At 45.0% G+C, this 18,985-nt stretch overlaps 2 protein-coding genes across 5 annotated transcripts in view; one reads left to right on the top strand and one right to left on the bottom strand.

Annotated features, from left to right (window-relative positions):
- LOC137305613 (putative uncharacterized protein C19orf81 homolog) overlaps positions 1-18,985 on the top strand; it is a 158,498-nt gene that overhangs the window by 61,907 nt on the left and 77,606 nt on the right. Inside the window, exon 1 of one of the 4 annotated variants that reach the window (XM_067974478.1) lies at positions 7,512-7,647. The exons of the other annotated variants lie outside the window; for them this stretch is intronic. Coding sequence (XP_067830579.1) covers positions 7,527-7,647 — 121 coding nt within the window. The 5' untranslated portion in view covers positions 7,512-7,526. Of the gene's footprint in view, positions 1-7,511; positions 7,648-18,985 lie in introns of those variants that run through there. 4 annotated transcript variants of the gene reach the window in all.
- syt3 (synaptotagmin III) overlaps positions 1-18,985 on the bottom strand; it is a 43,759-nt gene that overhangs the window by 3,255 nt on the left and 21,519 nt on the right. Inside the window, exons 4-5 of the mRNA XM_067974476.1 lie at positions 9,722-9,842; positions 8,733-8,904 (exon numbers count right to left, since the gene is read on the bottom strand). Coding sequence (XP_067830577.1) covers positions 8,733-8,904; positions 9,722-9,842 — 293 coding nt within the window. The remainder of the gene's footprint in view (positions 1-8,732; positions 8,905-9,721; positions 9,843-18,985) is intronic.

The raw sequence follows: 18,985 nt of genomic DNA, 5'->3' as shown, positions 1-18,985 counted from the left end.
CATACGTTACAACAGTGTCTACGTTTCAAGAGCACTTCATTGACTGTAAAGCGCTTTGGGACTTCCTGAGGTTGTGAAAGGCGCTGTATAAATGCAAGTTCTTTCTTTCTTTCCCCATTTCAACCACACCAACTTGCATTTAAAAAGCGCCTTTAAGGTAGAAAATCTCCCGAGATGCTTTACAGAGAGATGAGGAAAAAATAAAAACTATAGTTACTAAGCCTTGGTGCGCAAGTTAGGAGAGGTGACCAAAAGCTTAGTTGATTGTGATTTAAGAAACGTTTTTAAAGGTGAAGAGAGGAGAGGTGGAAGGGCTTTAGGGAGGGAGTTCTGAAAAGAAGGGACCAAGGTAGCCGGAAGCTTTGCCTACCAATAAGACCTGCATGGATCGCCTTCACCTCCTTCCCACCTTGGAACTGGACCTCAAGTTCTATGTAAAAATTAAAGAGCTGGAACTCAGCCACACAGATCAGGAAAGTGCCTGGCTTGATCCCCGGCCCTCGTTGAGTTAGCAGATTCCAGTTGGGCTGCAATCATTCCTCCCCAATCCTCTGGGCTAACAAGGTAAAACAAGGAAAATCAGCCCACCCTTGATTGCTATCCAGTGACCTGTGTGTAGGTGCTGGGTGAGAACGGGATCTGGCTTGGCCGTGATGCATATCACAAAAGAATAGCCTGCTGACACTGACTGTCGAGGCTCACCCATAAAGAATGGCCACTTGATTGATGCACTTGAGGTACCGAACTCTATCAGGAGAAGGGGGGGAGAAAATCGGGGGAAAATTAAATGGCCACGGATCAACTCAGTAAGATATCTATTATATCTACATTTAATATATTAGACATGGCGGCCCTGAAATTCCGCTTACACCGTTTCCATGGGGATTCCACGGGTTTCCCACCAGAGTTATGGCGGGAGACGGTGGAATCCCCATGGAATTTCAGGGTTGATAGGTCGAGCACTCACAGATGTTAAACTTTTGTTATAGATGCAAAACAATTTTAAAATGCTGTGTGCATCTGATCTGCAGCCTGAAACTGAGACATACCTTCCAATCTGCAAAGTTCCCTGACCCAACAACGATTAAACTCTAACTGACCTAAGTCTCTGTCACTTCATAATAATTGTACTTTGGGGTCTTAAGAGGGTCACAGCTTCACCTCAGCAGAATGTTATATTTTGCATTGCAGGGCATAACACCCTTGTGCTTAGAAAACAGCTGTTACTTTTTTTGGTTTTTATTTACGATATTCTTGTTGGGTTCCTCGTCTCAGGCCATTCCCATAGGTGAGCCCTTGCTCTCTATGACCCAGATTGTGCCTTTCTCTGCACAATATTAAGGTAAGTAATAGCGATCCCAGGGATCAAACAGAAAACCCTGGTTACTCTATTTCAGCTTACTGTTTATACACGTCTTGATATACTGTTCCTTGACAATGGAAGGCAGCAGAATAAGCATTTCACTAGACCACAGTTTAGGCTAAATGCTGACAAACAGATCTAAATATAAATGAATAAGTAAACAGAAGTAATGACACACTGTAGATTTACAGCAGTTACTGGCTTAACTATCCCTTCGTGGAAGGTAAAAAAAACTGTCCCATCTGCTATGCAGAAACTGGACTGGACACATGGTCCTTGAATATTATATGGTGGTTCATTGCTGACTAACCATGAAGATTCTACCTCACTTTGATTGCAGATTCCTCAATTTGAACAAGACAGCCTGAGAAATACTTTTTAAAGGCAGGCTGGGACAAATCAAATTTTAACTTATGTCTCTTGAACTCAAAAAGGGCTGCCAATCAAATATATCCACAAATAAAATTCACAGGATGTTTTTATTTAAATTGAATGGCTTGGCCCCACTCCCGGACATCTGGCCAAATACAACACCTATATTTTGGGACTATTGTATCAAAATAAGCGGGACCATTTTCTGTGAGCAGTCCTGTGGGCTGGGTTTCCTGGGTAGTTATGCTGGTTTACTGGGCGATCGGGGCTGAAAAATCGCCTCTCTTTTAGGACTTTCGGGCTCCTGCCCCTTTATCAGCCTTTCCCTTCATTTAGATCCACTCCTCCTCTCCAAGCTCAACTTCATTTTGAGGCCCTGACAGTTTCGTAGTCCCAGGAAACGTTCAAATTGAGCTAAATTCTGATATTTTACTGTCAACTCCACAATACCAGATTTTTAAAAATCTGATAGAAAGCAGAAAGCCTGACATTTATTATCTAATTTATATTTTAAAAAAACCAGACTGCTCAAAAATCAGACTGTTTGGTCCAAAAATAAAGAGCCGGGTGTCTACAGACATCAGAGACCTTCATCCCATCGGCCAGGTCTGGAACCTACCACACAACCCAGGGCCTAGATGTGTTACTGAGAGGAAGACTTGCAATTTTATAGCTCCTTCCATGACCTCAGGACATCCCAAAGCGCTTTACAGCCAATGAAGTATGTTTAGAAGTGAAGCCACTGTTGTAGTGTAGGAAACGCAGCAGCCAATTCGTGCATAGCAAGATCCATCAAACAGCAATGAGATAAATGACCAGATAATCTGTTTTTCTTAGTGACGTTGGTTGAGGGATAAATACTGGCCAGGAGTTGGGGAAGGATGATGGGGGTTATTGTAGAGAAGGTGTTATATAAAAACATTTCTGTGAGCCAATCTTAAAGAGAAATCCCACAGCCTTTTATTGCAGCTCTATCTTCCTTTCCCATTTGCTGCACCAGTCTTAATCCAAAGATTTGTCAGGAGAAATTTGAATTTTGGATGGCGTTAAGTACCACGTCCTCAAGAAGCTAAAAGTGATCATTCAGCTTCAGCTGTGATTAACTCCCACTCTCTGAGAGAGCAGCGAGCAACACCCACTGATAGACTGCCATGGTTATTATAATTAAAATACTTTACATTTAAAAAATTAAACCTTTTTAACTTGGCTCTCTCCCCTGAGGGAGGCTCCAGGCAAAGATCCGCAGCGCTCCGTGCAGTTTATCCAATCGCTCGGCATTAACCCTTTAATCGCCGCTGCCTGTGCGCCTCCCCTTTCTGTGTTTGTTTCACCACTGGCCATTCTTCACAAGTAAGTCTAAGCGATGAGTGGAAACAGGCCGTTTGACCGTGAGGGGCACCAAAGAACAGCCTGATCCTTTTTACTAGCTGGGGTTCTGGGATAGTGATCAAGAGTTCTTTCCTCCTAGACCAAGGGTGCTGAGACCAAAAGGAATGCCCAACCCAAGATCAGCTAAATCAGCACAAACTAGGAATCTAACCTGGGACCTTGCTGGTTTGTATGGCTTATTACCAGGGTGGTTGGTGGACTTACCTATGAGGCATTTGGGGGGTTGTATGGGCAATTCTTTTGCCATTTGTCTAACAATAAAAAGACGGAGTCTTGATACTTGGTTTGTGATTGTTCATCTCTGACAGGATGAAAGTCTCAATCCCAGCACAGACAGAAGGAATGATGGTCTCCTGTATCGGATGCGATGAAGGTCTCAATCCCAGCACAGACAGAAGGAATGAAGGTCTCCTATCTCTGATGGGATGAAGGTCTGAATCCCAATTCAGATGGAAGGAATGAAGGTCACCTGTCTCTGATGGGATGTAGGTGTGCTAGATGAGGTTGTATTCGAATTCCATTTTGAATTAAAGACTCCATTTTGTGGGTAGCTTCTTCAGAGATTTACTGAAACAGGCAATGTCTGTAGAATGTCAACAAATCTGTAAAGCTGTAACTGTCATATAAAATAGACCTGGATATTTCTAATCTTCTTGAGGATACATCCAAATGTTTATTCTTTTCTGTGCGAGGAAATAGATAAGGTGGTTTATGTTATGTCCCGAGGTTGTGTTGTGAAGCCTTTTTGCATCTTGGTGTGTTGAGCTAATAATACCTACTGTTAAACCAAGATTGAAGGTCATGGAGGAGGTGATGTAATGGCCCTTTGAGCTGAGCTTAAAAGCAAGTCTACTGTAATGCGAGGTTAGGACATAAAGAAGGGAGACATCTGGAGGGTTGAGCTTTAATGTGTGTATCTTCTGCGGCAAAGCATCCTTTGTAACGTCAGGTGTTGGTAAGTTTAACGTTTAATTTTTAATAAATCTGCAAGTGTTTGCGTGTTGAATTAATCCTTGGCATACAGACAGAGGACTGCAGCCTTTTTGTCTATGCATTATTACAAAGTTCATATTCCTAACAAAGGTGTTTCTTTCCCTTTTTTTTCCCCTAGCACTGTCTTTCTGTCCCTTTATATGTCTGTTCCCGTGTGTGTGTCTCACTCTCTGCCTCTTTCTCTTGAAATCTATCTATCTTTTGGTCTCTGTCTCTCTTTTGCTGTCTGTCTCTCTTATCCCATCTGTTCTCTTACTCTCTATCCCTATCTGTCCCTCCCGGCCCCCCCCCCCCCCCAAATCAGAGGCAGGACCTGAGGGGATGAAGGACTCCTCTCTCTGAGGAGTTTTCTTTAACTTCTGAATGCTGGACTCAAATCTGGTTCAGACAAAGAAGATAAAGGTCTCTCTCTCCAATGGGATGAAGGTGTCCTCTCTCTGATGGGATTAAGGTGCCCTCTCTCTGATGAGTAAAGATGTCCTCTATCAGGTGAATTAATAGGCTGATATTGTGTACAGAACATGAGAAAAAGATTTATTTGTCAGAAACTAGTCTTCATCCTTCTGTTCTGTACACAATGTGGGACTGTCCCCGGTAAATGTATTGACGTTCTACCCACTCTGTGTTTAAAGAATTAGATTCTAAAAATCAATAAATATTTTTCACCATTCAAATATCTCCACTCCCTGCAGATTACAGCTGGAAAAAAATGTTTTATGCCTGCTATCTTTCTACCTGCCTGTGTCTCTTTCCCTTTCTTGCCACTCTGTTTATTTCCATTTCTTTGTACGTCTGTTCCCCCCTCTCTCTTGCTGTCTGTATCTTGCTCTCTGTCTCTCTCTCTCTTGCTCTCTGTCTCTCTTACTTTATCTGTCTCTTGCTCTCTGTTGCTGAATCTCTTGCTCTGTTTGTTTCTTGGTCCTTGTCTCTCTCTCTTTTACTCTCTGTTGTTGCCCCTCTGGCCCCGTTTGTCTCTAGCTCTCTGTCCCTGTCTCTGCTCCTCTAGCTTTGTCTGCCTGTTGCTCTATGTCCCTGTTTGCCTGTTGTTCTCTGTGCCTGTCTCCCTTAGTTATTCTGCCTGTTGCTCCCGTCCTCACTGGAGAGACTTGGACTTTTCAGCCTGGAAAGCAGGTGTCTGACGTGTGGTTTACACATGAAAATTAAGAGAATGGACAAGGTAAATCAGGAATATTACTTCAAATTAAATGACACTGTGAGAGTAGGACAAGATTGAGATGGACAAGATCAAGATTAGTTAAAAGATAATATTAGGACATATCAGGAAATTCCTCTTCACAGAAAGAGTGATCAGCACATGGAATGGACTCCCAAGGGTGTATTTTCACTTTTACCGCTGGCCGGAAAACAAGTGGTAGCAGATCAGCCGCCCATTTTATACCCCACCTGATTTCCATTTTGAAATGAGGGTAAAATCAGGTGGGGTATAAAACAGGCGCCCGACCCGATCCCATCAGTTTCCCGCTCGGGGGGTGGGCGGTGGGGGTGGAGGTTAACATGACCCCCAAGGTGACAGAAAGAACGCAAGCACGGTTGGTGGGAGCGGAGGGACAAACAAGTCAACAAATAGACAACCAGCCCTTGTGAGTCCGGGGAAAGAAGGGTTAACGGCACAATGTGCAGATCAAACTGATTAAACCCGACAGGGCTTTTTGCCCCACTCAGTAGCCTGATTACACTGGAGCGCCCGACAGCTCCAGTCATTAAATTAAATTTCTCTCAGCAACCAATTACAATATATATCTAAATAAGACATTTTCTCCTCAAACAGACTGAATTTTTAATTTGAAATTTCCCCCTCTCCCCTCCTCAAAGCTTTTTGAACATGGGGAGGAGCAATCATGCCCATACTGAGGAACTCTGTGTCGGACTGTTAGCAGGTCAATGATCCAATGAGAAAGATGAGAGGGAGGCTTCATCTTCAGATCCTGCCTTCTGTAATGAATCGTACACAAGCCTCATTACGCATTCCCGAGTCTGGTAAAGCACGTTTCAAATGCAGAATAAGTTTCCATCAACCCCAATACAGTTAGTGGAGGGAGCTTTTCTCTGAACTTTAGGAGTAGAGTCTTAAAATCAGGGATATACTCAGATCTCACATCAAGAGGCCCCACTCCACCCAGACTTGAATGCCGTTTCCACGTTTGGGGAGGTTCTTCGAACATCTCTCTCAAACTCCTGGACAGGATACAGGAAAAAAAAAGTGTCTGGTCATTTCTCCCTCTCAACTCTAGCTTCTAACCAAGGAGGACTGATTAAATATGCACCATGGAGCCTTGTGGGCCATATAAAGTTTAAATCACTGTTCTCATCAATTTGCAAAGCTCGTAAATTGCTGACACTAACAGCTCTCGGTGTTTCGATTTAGGATTTATCCACCAATGAGGCAACAGCCATAAGAACAGCCCTTTCCAAACCTCTGGGCCCATGGAATTCAAACAGGGCAAATCAAAGAGTAAGAAATAAGAATTTGCATTTATATAGCACCTTATTACATCCTCAGGAAGTCTCAAAATATTTTACGCTGGCTTAAACATCCATTCCCTCCACCATCGACACACTGTGGCTGCAGTGTGCATTACCTACAGGATGCACCGCAGCAACTCACCGAGGCTTCTCTGACAGCACCTCCCAAAACCGCCACCTCCACCACCTAGAAGGACAAGGGCAGCAGGTGCATGGGAACACCACCACTTCCAAGTTCCCCTCCAAGTCTCACACCAGCAGACTTGGACATATATCACCGTTCCTTCATTGTCGCTGGGTCAAAATCCCCGCACTCCCTACCTAACAGCACTGTGGGAGCACCTTCACCACACGGACTGCAGCGGTTCAAGAAGAAGGCCCGCCACTACCTTCTCAAGGGGCAAGTAGTGGATGGGCAATAAACGCTGGCCTTGCCAGTGACGCCCACATCCCGAGAATGAATTTTTAAAAACGGTGAATTATTTTTGAAGTGCAGTCACCTTTGTTATTATAGGAAAACACAACAAATAAATGATCAGATAATTTTAGGTTGGTTTGGTTGACAAAGAAATGTTGCCAAGGACACCGAGAGAAGTCTCTGCTGTCCTTCGAATGCGTTTGCCTTTGTTGCATTTTATGGCTCTCCCAGTCTGCTGGATTTACACTTTTACACTTTTCCTTGCATTGTGTCAGCGTTTTCTTTTAGCTTGATGCTGTCTCTTACCTCATTTGTTGACCATGGTTTCTTAACTGCACAAGTGGAGCATTTGCCTTTTAGGAGTACGTATTAGATTTGCGTCGTACTTTTTTGAATACTTCCCACTGTTTGTTGGTTTATCCATTAACAGCTCAGCCCAGTTTACTGCCAACAATTTATTTCTCATCCCTTCGAAATTTGCCTTACTTAAATTTAAAACCTTGATTTATGACTCTCCCTTCTTCCTCTCAAACTTTATATCAAATTATATTACAGTCACTATTCGCAAGACGTTTCCTTACCATCAGACTGTTAACTAATTCTGGCTTATTACTCATCATTAAATCTGGTAAGATTTGTTCCCTTGTTGGTTCTAAAACATATTGTTCCAGAAATCTGTCTCAAATACATTTTAGAAATTTATTGCCTTTACGACTTGAGCTACTCTGCGTCTCCCAGTCTCTGTGAAAATTAAAATCTCCCATTCTAACGAAATTGTTTCTGCTACATACTTCCCCCCACTACATCACTACTGTCAGGAGGTCTATAGACAACTCCTACCAGAGTGTTGCATCTTTTGCTGTTCCTTAGTTTGACCCATACTGTTTGCACAGTCCAGTTACCCTTACTGATGCCCTTTCTTTCCCTGTGCACACACAAGGCAACAACTGCACTTGAAGGAAATCTGAAATCAAAACAGAAAATGCTGGAAACGCGCACAGCTCAGTCAGGATTGGTAGAGAGAAATGGCAGGTTGATGTTTAAGGAGCCGATTCTGCCAAGTAGGACGTCCCGGTGAGGAATGGCGCCCACAGGCGAGGGCTGGTTGGGGTAACGTGCGTCTGCAGTACCTGAGATTCCCCGGCCAGCATCCCCTGTGAGCTCTGCTCTGCGCTGGAGAATCAGCCCTGCAGGTGGAATCCAGAAGGGTCACATCTGGAACCTTAATCGTTTCTCTCTACAGTTGCTAACTGATATACTGTGTATTGAGAGCATTATTGCTAGGTATTTGCTATTGATTATCATGACTGCTTGTCTCAGTTCTGCACGGACAGTACACACCGGTACATAGGTACAAGCAGTACCCATATGTACATCACATACAAACTGAAAACTGCAGTACATGTGCGCGCACATGCATACACACAAACACATGCACTCACACATACGTGCACGCACAAACACATGCACTCACAAACACACACGTGCACAAGCTAACACACGCGTGCGCACACAAACGTGCACACAAGCATGCATCACATGCATGCAAATACACACATGTAAACATACACATGCACACATGTATACAAGCGATCACCCACGTGCACATGCAAATACATGCATGCACGCGCCTACACTGATGGACATTTGTACTGAATCCTCTCATAGGCCCTGGGCTGATACCTAACGCTGTTTGTTTAGAGAGATTCTCACCAGTCGTAGTCCATGACAGCGATGATGACGTTCACGTGATCCATGTTCTCATTGGGAATGTCGAACACCAGTGCCTCGTTGTACACCGGGTTTAGTGTGTTCTTCTTTATTGAGGTCTTCCTCTTCTTCAGCCGCCTCCCTTCACAGATCAGTGATGCCTTCACATAGGGATCTGCAAATAGAGAGAGGGATGGATTGGACAGCACTCGGGCTGGAACCCACCAAAGCCAGATTCTTCACTGTCACATCGGCTTCCTCAGCCGTTAGCCCCCTCCCCCACAGCTATTACAACAGCATTTAAAATAAACACTGAAAAGCTTTCCTGACCTCTCACTGAGTAAATGCACCGCCCCCAATGTGGGCCTGTGCCTGAAGGTCCCAGGTGCAGCCACCGAATCTGCGCTGATAACAGTGGCAGTGCTGCAATTGGCCTCAGCACCCCTGGACTGGGAAGAGCAAAAAAAAAATTGGACAGGAGTCCTAATCCCGATCAATATCCATAGGAATAGGAGTAGGCCATTAAGCCTCTTGAACCTGTTCCATCATTCAATCAGATCTGCACCTCAATTCCATTTTCCTGCCTTTGTTCCATATCCCTTGATACCCTTGCCCAACAAAAATCTTATCGATCTCAGTCTTGAAATTTTCAATTGACCCTCAGCTTCTGCAGCCTTTTAGGAGAGAGAGTTCCAGATTTCCAATATCCTTTGTGTGAAAAAGGTGCTTCCTGATTTCACTCCCAAAATTATTTCTGCTGGAAAGTGACCACGTGCAAGAGTCAGGGTCAGGGTTAGGTTTGGCCGTGAACTCCTGCCAGCTGACACTCCCTGTCTAAGCTCACACATGGTCACTTTGGATGAGGTACCAGAGGGGCTGCCAGTACCTGTGGAACTGTATCCCAGGAGAGCATAGGGGTGGGGAGAAATTGTTTGAGGTGAGGGGAGGGAGTAAAGTACTTTGCCCATTGCTGACGTGCTGTGGTGAATTACCTGAAAATCCAGTCAAATCCATTGCCTTTAGGTTGGTGGCTTTGATGATGGTGATGGTGAGTCTGCCTGCCGTCGGGAGGTAACACAACGAGAAGTTTATCTCACCCAGATCAGCTTTTTCCTGAAAAAGAACATTCCTCTTGGTTAGTGAGGCAGAAGACCATCCGAGAATACTTTGATATGGGCTTTATTTCTCGGTACTGGTGCAAGGGATTCAAATGGTCGTGGTCTGTAATTCTGCACAAGGGGCTGAGGGGAAAACGCTGCCCACCGGAAATCGTAGCCTAACACTCGATGGACCAGTGGGAGCTAATGGCAGAATTGTACTCAAGACCGTTTACACCATTTCTTTGAAAGAGCTGTCCAATTTAGTCCCACACACCAGCTTTTTCCCCACAACCCTGCAAATTAGTCCTCTTCAAGTACATGTCCCATTGTCTTTTGAAAGTTCCTATGGAATCTGCTTCCACCACCCTTTTAGGTAGTGCATTCCAGATCTTAACAACCCTCTGTGTAAAATTTTGTTTCCTCATTTCCCCTCTAGTTCTTTTGCCAATTATTTTAAATCTCTGGTTACCGACCCACTTGCCAGAGGAAACAGTTTCTCCCTACTTGCTCTATCAAAACCCCTCATAATTTTGAATACTTCTATTAGGTCTCCCCTTAACCTTCCCTGCTTTAAGGAGAACAATCCCAGCTTCTCCAATCTTTCCACATAATTGAAGTCCCTCATCCCTGATATCATCCTGGTAAACCTCCTCTGTACCCTCTCCAAGGCCTTGACATCGTTTATATAGAGAAAGCTATAACTGACTAAAGAAATAAAGAACTTGCTTTTATATAGCACCTTTCATGACCTCAGCATGTCCCAAAGCGCTTTACAGCCAATAAAGTACTTTTGAAGTAGTCACTGTTGTAAAGTAGGAAACACGGCGCAAATGTTTCCTTTTCAAGTATTTATCCAATTCGCTTTTGAAAGTTATTATTGAATCTGCTTCCACCACCTTTTTAGACAGCGCATTCCAGATCATAACAACTCGCTAAGTAAAAAAATTCTCCTCATCTCCCCCCTGGCTTTTTTGCCAAATATTTTAAATCTGTGCCCTCTGTATACTGCCAGTGGAAACAGTTTCTCCCTATCTACTCTATTAAAACACCTCAGCGTTTTGAACACTTCTATTAAATCTCCTCTTAACCTTCCCTGCTCTAAGGAGAACAACCCCAGAGATGGGAAGACAGCAGAAAAAAATAGAATTAATGGGTGGATGGACAAATTAAACCAAAGAGATGTACTCCTGTGGAACTTGCTTCATACATGTGAGAGTCACCGTAATGCTAAAAATAGAGCTTGACAAGCCTGCACATGACTATATAAGAGTGTGGGTTGTGTACAGGCAAACAATGACTGACTCCCTGTTAGTGCGTGTTCTCAAGCTGTAGCTGTCAGTCTGTGCAGTTGCCTGTGTTACTGCCAAGCTTGAACGAGCTCTGAAACTGCAAATCTGGTGTAAGATCTCCACTTTCCATCTCTGATTCTTTCAGTATGCTAAAATCTTTATCGAGTTTTTTTTTAAACTGAGTTATTCAAACCAGTGAGCAAAAAGCAAAATCTTCAAAACCTTCACTGCTCAAACGCTGATGCACTTCCTTCAATCATTAGATTAGGTCAGTAATTCATTAAACGTTCATACACCTCCAAAATCAATTTGTTTCAATCAAGCTAGTGATTCCAGACTGAAAGAAAAATTCACTTCTCAACATCACTCACTATACTTAACTCCACCACAAGATGTCCTTAGCTGCAGCTCTCTAGCAGCCTCTAGTGGTAGAAATGAAGTAAGCTGTGATTCACGACCTGTAGCATTCTGGAACCTCCAGATTCGGGGACAAGGCGCACACTGAGGGGGGCGGGATTTCCGGAGGGGGCAGGACTTCCAGTCACAACCCCGACCCTGCCACGACCTCGGCCCTGTTTCCTGGGTCGGGAGCCATCAAGCATTCAGGGGGAAGGAATGGAGGGCGACAAGGCTGCTACAAGGTCCCTTTTCCCTCCATCAGGGGACTTCAGGGTCTCCTGCCACTACCCCAAGGACTAGCGCCAGGCTTGACCTTGTGGTCCCAGGGAGTGGCAGGAACAGGAACGGACAGGAAGGGAAATGGGCTGGGAGCACAGGCCGTAACCCACGCCCATTCCCGCCACCATTTACATGAGGTGGGCAGGGAAGGAGTGGCCAATGGCAGTCCCAGCAGGGGTGGTGGGAAGGAAATTCAGGTTGGGGTAAGAAGGCAGAGGTAGGGCCTCATCACCCTCCATTTCCTCCCCCTTTCCTTATGTTATCAGATAGCAGAGGAAAATCCAGCCCTAGATTAGACACTTCAAAAGTATTTGATTGGCGGTAAAGCGTTTTGGGACATCCTGAGATTGTGAAAGGTACTATATGAATGCAAGTTCTTTCTTTCAAATAACTAATGATAAATTTATACCAAACATTGGATCACAGCTAGAGTACTGTGTGTAGTTTTGGGCGCTCCAGTATAGAAAGGACATTTGAACCATAGAGCATGTACAGCGTATATTCACCAGGATGATGCTAGGGATAGCAACTATAATTATGTGGAGAGAATTGAGATACTGGGACTATTTCCACTGGGAATTTAATAGAGGGTTTTGATAGAGTGGAACTCTCTCCCCCAAAAAGCTGTTGAAAAGCTGGAGGTCAATTGAAAATTTCAAAACTGAGGTTGATAGATTTTTGTTAGGCAGGGGTATTAATAGATATGGAACCAAGGCGGGTAGATGGAGTTAATATACAGATCAGCCATGATCTAAATGAATGGTGGAACAGGTTTGAAGGGCTGAATGGCCTACTCCTGTTCCTAAGTTCCTATGAGTGAATAAGGAAAGACTATCTCCTTTAGTTTGGGAGTCAGTGACAAGAGGTCATCAATTTAAAATTGAGGAGAAAGATTAGGAGAAGTTTCTTTATGCAAAGAGTTGTTGGAGCATGGAATGCTTTGCCAGAGGGAGTAATAAAGGCAGAGACCATTGCATCTTTTAAGGGAAAATTGGACATATATTTGAAGCAGAGGAAAATACGTGAATATGAGGAGAGAGCAGAGCAGGAGGATTAGTTTGAGACTGGTCTAGCAAAGAGCCAACACAGTGTTGAACGGGCCCCTTCTGGTAGAAGTGCTGTAGACCTCTATGACTATATAATTCTAAGCTACATTGGGACATAGTAGCCTACTCTCTGATATATTCTTTCTCAACTTGTGGAGATATGTGTGCTGGGTGCATCTTTACAATCCGGACACTAGTCCTTTGTGTCTCCATCCTTTGCTATTGTGACTGACTACACACTGCCTTTTAATTAGATTTCAACATAATTAATAGTTGTTTAAAGATAGGTAAGTGATGGATGGACCCTATTACCTAAATGCGATAAAGTGTAGGTAAAGCATCTCTACTTATCTCTGTACCACAAAGTATCTGTTTTAGCATTCAGTTTTGCTCATGCCAAACCAATCACATACACAGTGACTGCCCACCTCCCAGTATGTACACACTTCCCAGCTCATTCACTGTCCAAGTCATTAAAGGAAGAGTGTCTAAAAGTTAAAGACTAGAGCAACCTTGGGGAACTGCAAGTCTGCAATATTTATTTTGATATATACATTCTTGGGATGTGAGTGTCGCTGGCAAGGCCGGCATTTATTGCCCATCCCAAGTTGCCCTTGAGAAGGTGGTGGTGGGCCTTCTTCTTGAACCGCTGCAGGCCATGTGGTGAAGGTGCTCCCACAGAGCTGTTCGGTCAGAAGTTCCAGAATTTTGGCCCAGTGACAATGAACTAACGGCCGATATATGTCGAAGTTGGGATGGTGTGTGACTTGGAAGGGAAGTTGGAGGTGATGGTGTTCCCATGCAACTGCTGCCCTTGTCCTAGATGGTGGAGGTCATGGGTTTGGAAGATGTTGCCGAAGAATATTCTCTACTAGAACCAGCGAAAGGAATAGAAGCCGATTCTTGCTGAGATCAGGTACACAGACCACCCTCACCCCACCTAATCATTCATTCTTCACCTGTGTGTGAGTCTAGGCACTGGGCGCCAGGCTGTTTGATCACAGCTGATCCAAATCCTGCCATCACTTGATGGATACACACATACACATAAATACACGCACACTCACATACGTGTAAACTCACTCACACACACTCATTGGCATGCACTCACACAAACTCACTCACTCATTTTCATTCACACACACACTCACACGTACACTCACTCGCACACACACATGCGCGCGCATACATGTTTCCAGCAGGGGCCACTGGATAGTGATCAGAGGCTGATCTTCCCTCTCTAAATAGCCCAGGGGTGCTGCGGCCGATTACAGTGTCCCCACCACTGCATCAACGGAGATCAGCTAGTTTAAGCCTGCCTTTTCTTCAGGTCCTCTCGAGCCTTTCATCCCTCACACGCAGATACCATCATCTCCTGGCGACAAAGCATTTTGTACCCTGAGTAATTACTCCCCTTCCCCCCAACAACTCACTGAAAGACCGTACAAAACAAAACAAAAACCCATAAAATGACGTTCTGTTTTCCTCTCTGTGGTTTATGTTTGAAGCATCAGGGGGCCAGCTGTTTCTCTGTATTCCCTCAGATGAATCTTTCTTCCTCCTTTGTGCTATATTGAGGGTCTGACTGAGGGCCTGGCCCTCAAATCAAGGCTTACTTAACATTTCTCAGCAGCTGTCCCAAAGAGAATACCGATTGCAATTGATGGGTTTTTCTCCTTATTTGTTCATGCATGTCTAAATTGCTCGATAAGCTTCCACTTCCACATTGTACCCAGTGGCAACCTTTAACCCCTCCCATTCCCCTCCCCCATCCGTGTACTCTCGGCTCTCCCCCCCCCCCCCCCCCCTCCCACCTATTCCCGCTGCCCTCAGGGAGCCAGGCAGGTTAATGAGTATTTCTATAGGCCCAGCAGTTAGCCAAGGCTGCCAAGATGAATAAAATTGGACTCAGAGATATCTGAGGGGAGGAATAAAAATTTATTGTTGAATCATCATTCTTTGGACTCCCACTCCCTTAGTCAGCTTGAAAAATATATTGGCCAAGGCCTACTAGCAAGCAGCTCAGTGTCAGTCACTAGGGGTGCCAACTCTGGTTGGAGATTTTCCTGGCGTTTTCGTCATGTGATCTCCTGCCTCCAACTGCCCGCCCAGTCAAACAGTCATTTTTTTGGCCCATCGCCAATATTTTTTATAACTAATAAATGGAAGTGTTCAAAGGAAATGATAAAAAACAATTTTTTTTTAATGCCACTATGTTTTTTCTCCCGGGTGTTGCTCGCAGCAGTGTTCAGGTGATTAGTCTTCAATTTCTGGAGACTCCAGGGCAGTCCTGGAGGGATGGCAGCCCCTAGCCACAGCGGCAAGTCCTAAAAATGGTACTTCCCGCGAGGAAGGTATGGAAAGCTGGGAGAATCCGGCCACCTTAATAGCATTCTCGGGCCACTTTTCCAGGACTCGAACCTTTTTGGCTGTACATAGTTGTGTGTGGCCTTCTGCACTCGTTGGCATACTTACGAAGGGAAACGTGGGAGGGGAATGTGGCCAAATGTCGCAAGGCAGCATGTGACCGGGAATTCTGGATAATAATGGGCCATAAAGAAAGAACTTGTATTAATACAGCACCGTTCATGACCTCAGGACATCCCAAAGCGCTTTACAGCCAATTAAGTACTGTACTTTTGAAGTGCAGTCACTGTTGCAATGTAGGGAAACACGACAGCCAATTTGCACACGGCAAAATGGATAAATATTGGCCAGGACACCAGGGAGAACTCCCCTGCTCTTCTTCAAAATAGCGCTGTGGGATCTTTTTCGTCCACCTGAGAGGACAGACGGGGCCTTGGTTTAACGTCTCATCCGATAAACGGAATTTGCGACAGTGCAGCACTCCCTCAGTAATGCACTGGGAGCTTCAGCCTGGATTATGGGCTGAAGTCTCTGGAATGGGGCTCGAACCCACAACCTTCTGACTCAGAAGGCCTTGCACACTAGGTCATTAAGGGCATTTCAACTACCGACCTTTTCTGTTTCTCTTTCACTTGCTTCCCTTTGTTGCTTACCATTATTTATCTTCTCCAGCAGGGAATTGGGATAGTCAGGGGTCTGTTAATATGAAACCGGGTGATGTCTTAGCTCAATCGGGCCTAGTAACTAGGCCTTCGAGGGGGAGGAAGCCGCATGACGGGGCATTTGATCTGTAACCACTATGGAGCCGTTTGTGATAACGAGTTATTGGAAGAGTCATCCCATGTATGCACACACACACACACAAAAAAAAAATAATTATCAGTTCAGCTATTAAAAGCTGCAGCTTCTTAGTTAAGAACCTGTGGGTTAAGGCCCCTCAGGGAAATAGATGGTTGTAAAGCAAATCACATCCTCTGCTCAAGCCATTATCAATGCAGCTGGCAAGCCGGACAGAAATATACAGGGCTGGCTGCACTCCTGCCATCGCTTATAGCCCAGGGAAATGAACTGATGTCTGACAGCAATTTAAATTGGAAACGCTGTAAAGTGGCTCAGTGGAATCTTCCTGCTACCGCCTCCACACTCGTGGCTAAAGAGAAGATTCAGTGAATAAAAAGAAAAAAACAACAATCTTAAGCCCTGACCACTGTTAGATGAATTGAGTGGAGTATAGTTAAGAGAGTCAGCTCATAAAGTGAGATTAAAGGCCTCCTTTATTAACGCTGAGAGTCAGCCTGTAATCAGCCATTGTGGGATCGGTGGACCTTGTGGGAAGGGCTCTCCTGTAACTGAGGAGACAGTAGTGTTCGTACCCTCCGAGCCATTTGCTGCGAGCTCAAGGGTTCAGCCCAATCTCCGTTTGGAATCCAATGGTTCGCTTCACCGACCTTGAGTCCAAACGGGACATCAGCCCTCGTTGTAAGCAGCCGCTAATCAGCCCTACCATTCCTCTCAGCTATATACATGAATTTAACAAGGGACTTTTAAAAAAAAAAATAACAGATCGGGGCACGTTGTGGCTCAGTCAATAAACGTGCCACCCACGCAGACCAGGAAGATCACAGGGACATTAGGAACAGAAGGAGGCCATTCAGCCCCTCGAGGCCTGCACTGCGGTTCAATTGGATCATGGCTGATCTGCACCTCAACTGTATTTTCCCGCCTTTACTCCATACCCCTCGATATACTTACCCAACAAAAACCTACCAATCTCAGTCTTGAAAGCTCCGATTGTCCCAGCCCCAGCATCTATAGCCTTTTGGGGGGCGGAGAGTTCCAGATTTCTACCCATCCTTCATATCGGATCGAGCCTGTGTCAGGGTTCCCATTTGCTGGTCGCCATCGAATGATAACCCCCACTCTCCGGAGACTCGCACAGGTAGATGTTGGGTGCAGACAAGATTGGGTTTAACGCTGATGCCCTACGCGGTCGAGCAGCCTGCCCACACTCACTATCTAGGCCCACCCTATGAAGATTGGCCACTTGGGTGAGGTACTGGAGGGCAACCAGCTTCCATAGAGCTGTGATCTCCAGCAAGGAGTCAACTCCTTCAGGGGAGGGAGGGAAGGATTTGCCAAATAAAACCATGACTTTGCCATGCTAATTCAACACTGTCACCACCCACCAATCACAGAGCTCCATTTCTGGCCGTCAATGGCCTGGTAATGGTACAGTGATTAGAACCATAGAAGAGATACAGCACAGAAGGGGGCCATTCGGCCCATCGTATCCATGCCGGCTCGAAAAACAACCAGGTGCCCATTCTAATCCCACCTTCCACCACCCGGTTCCAAGCCCTGCAGCTTACAGCACTTTAGGTGCAGATCCAGGTACTTCTTAAAAGAGTTGAGGGTCCCTGCCTCTACCACCAATTCGGGCAGCGAATTCCATACACCCACCACCCTCTGGGTAAAAAAGTTTTTTCTCATGACCCCTCTAATCTTCCGCCAATCAGCTTAAATCTGTGTCCTCTAGTTCTTGAACTCTCCGCTAGGGGAAACAGGTACTTCCTGTCTACTCTATCTGGGCCCCTCATAATTTTCTACACCTCAATCAAGTCTCCCCTCAGCCTCCTCTGCTCCAAAGAAAACAACCCCAGCCTATCCAATCTCTCCCCGTAGCTGCAATTTTCAAGCCCTGGCAACATTCTTGTAAATCTTCTCTGTACTCTCTCCAGAGCAATTACGTCCTTCCTGTAATGTGGTGACCAGAACTGCGCACAAAACTCCCAACTGTGGCCTTACCAACGTTTTATACAGCTCCATCATTACATCCCTCCTTTTGTATTCTATACCTCAGCTAATAACGGAAAGCATTCCATATGCCTTCTTCACAACCTTATCTACCTGTACTGCCACCTTCAGGACCTGTGCTCATGCACTCCAAGGTCTCTCACTTCCTCTACCCCTCTCAATATATTCCCGTTTACTGCCTGTTCCCTTTTACTGTTTGCCCTCCCTATGTGCATTACCTCACACTTCTCCGGGTTGAACTCCATTTGCCACTTTTCCGCCCACTCCACCAACCCATTGATATCTTCTTGGAGTCTACAGCTATCCTCTTCACTATCAACTACACGGCCAATTTTTGTGTCATCTGCAAATTTGCCAATCATGACCCCTACATTCAAGTCCAAATCATTAATATATACCACAAACAGCAAGGGACCCAACACTGAGCCCTGTGGCACACCACTGGAAACAGATTTCCATTCGCAAAGACATCCATCAACTTTTACCCTTTGTTTCCTGTTACTGAGCCAATTTTGGATCCAATTTGCCACATTTCCCTGTATCCCATGGGCTTTTACCTTTCTAACCAGTCTGCCAAGTGGGACCTTGTCAAATGCCTTACTAAAATCCATGTAGACAATGTCCACTGCACTACTCTTGTCAATCCTCCTTGTCACTTCCTCAAAGAATTTAATCAGATTTGTAAGGCATGACCTTCCCTGAACAAATCCATGCTGACTATCCCTGATTAAACCATGCCTTTCCAAGTGACAGTTTATCCTATCTCTCAGTATTGATTCTAATAGTTTGCCCACCACCGAGATAAGACTGACCGGCCTATAATTGTTCGGCCTTTCCCTCGTACCCTTTTTAAACAATGGTATTACGTTTGCAGTCTTCCAGTCCTCTGGTACCTCCCCTGTAACTAGTGAGGATTGAAAAATGATCCTCAGAGCATCCGCTATTTCCTCCCTGGCTTCCTT

This window comes from Heptranchias perlo, chromosome 40, assembly GCF_035084215.1.
Source record: "Heptranchias perlo isolate sHepPer1 chromosome 40, sHepPer1.hap1, whole genome shotgun sequence".
NCBI lineage: Eukaryota > Metazoa > Chordata > Chondrichthyes > Hexanchiformes > Hexanchidae > Heptranchias > Heptranchias perlo.
Note: the sequence above shows the minus strand (reverse complement) of the source record. Positions and strands in the feature narration are given on the sequence as shown.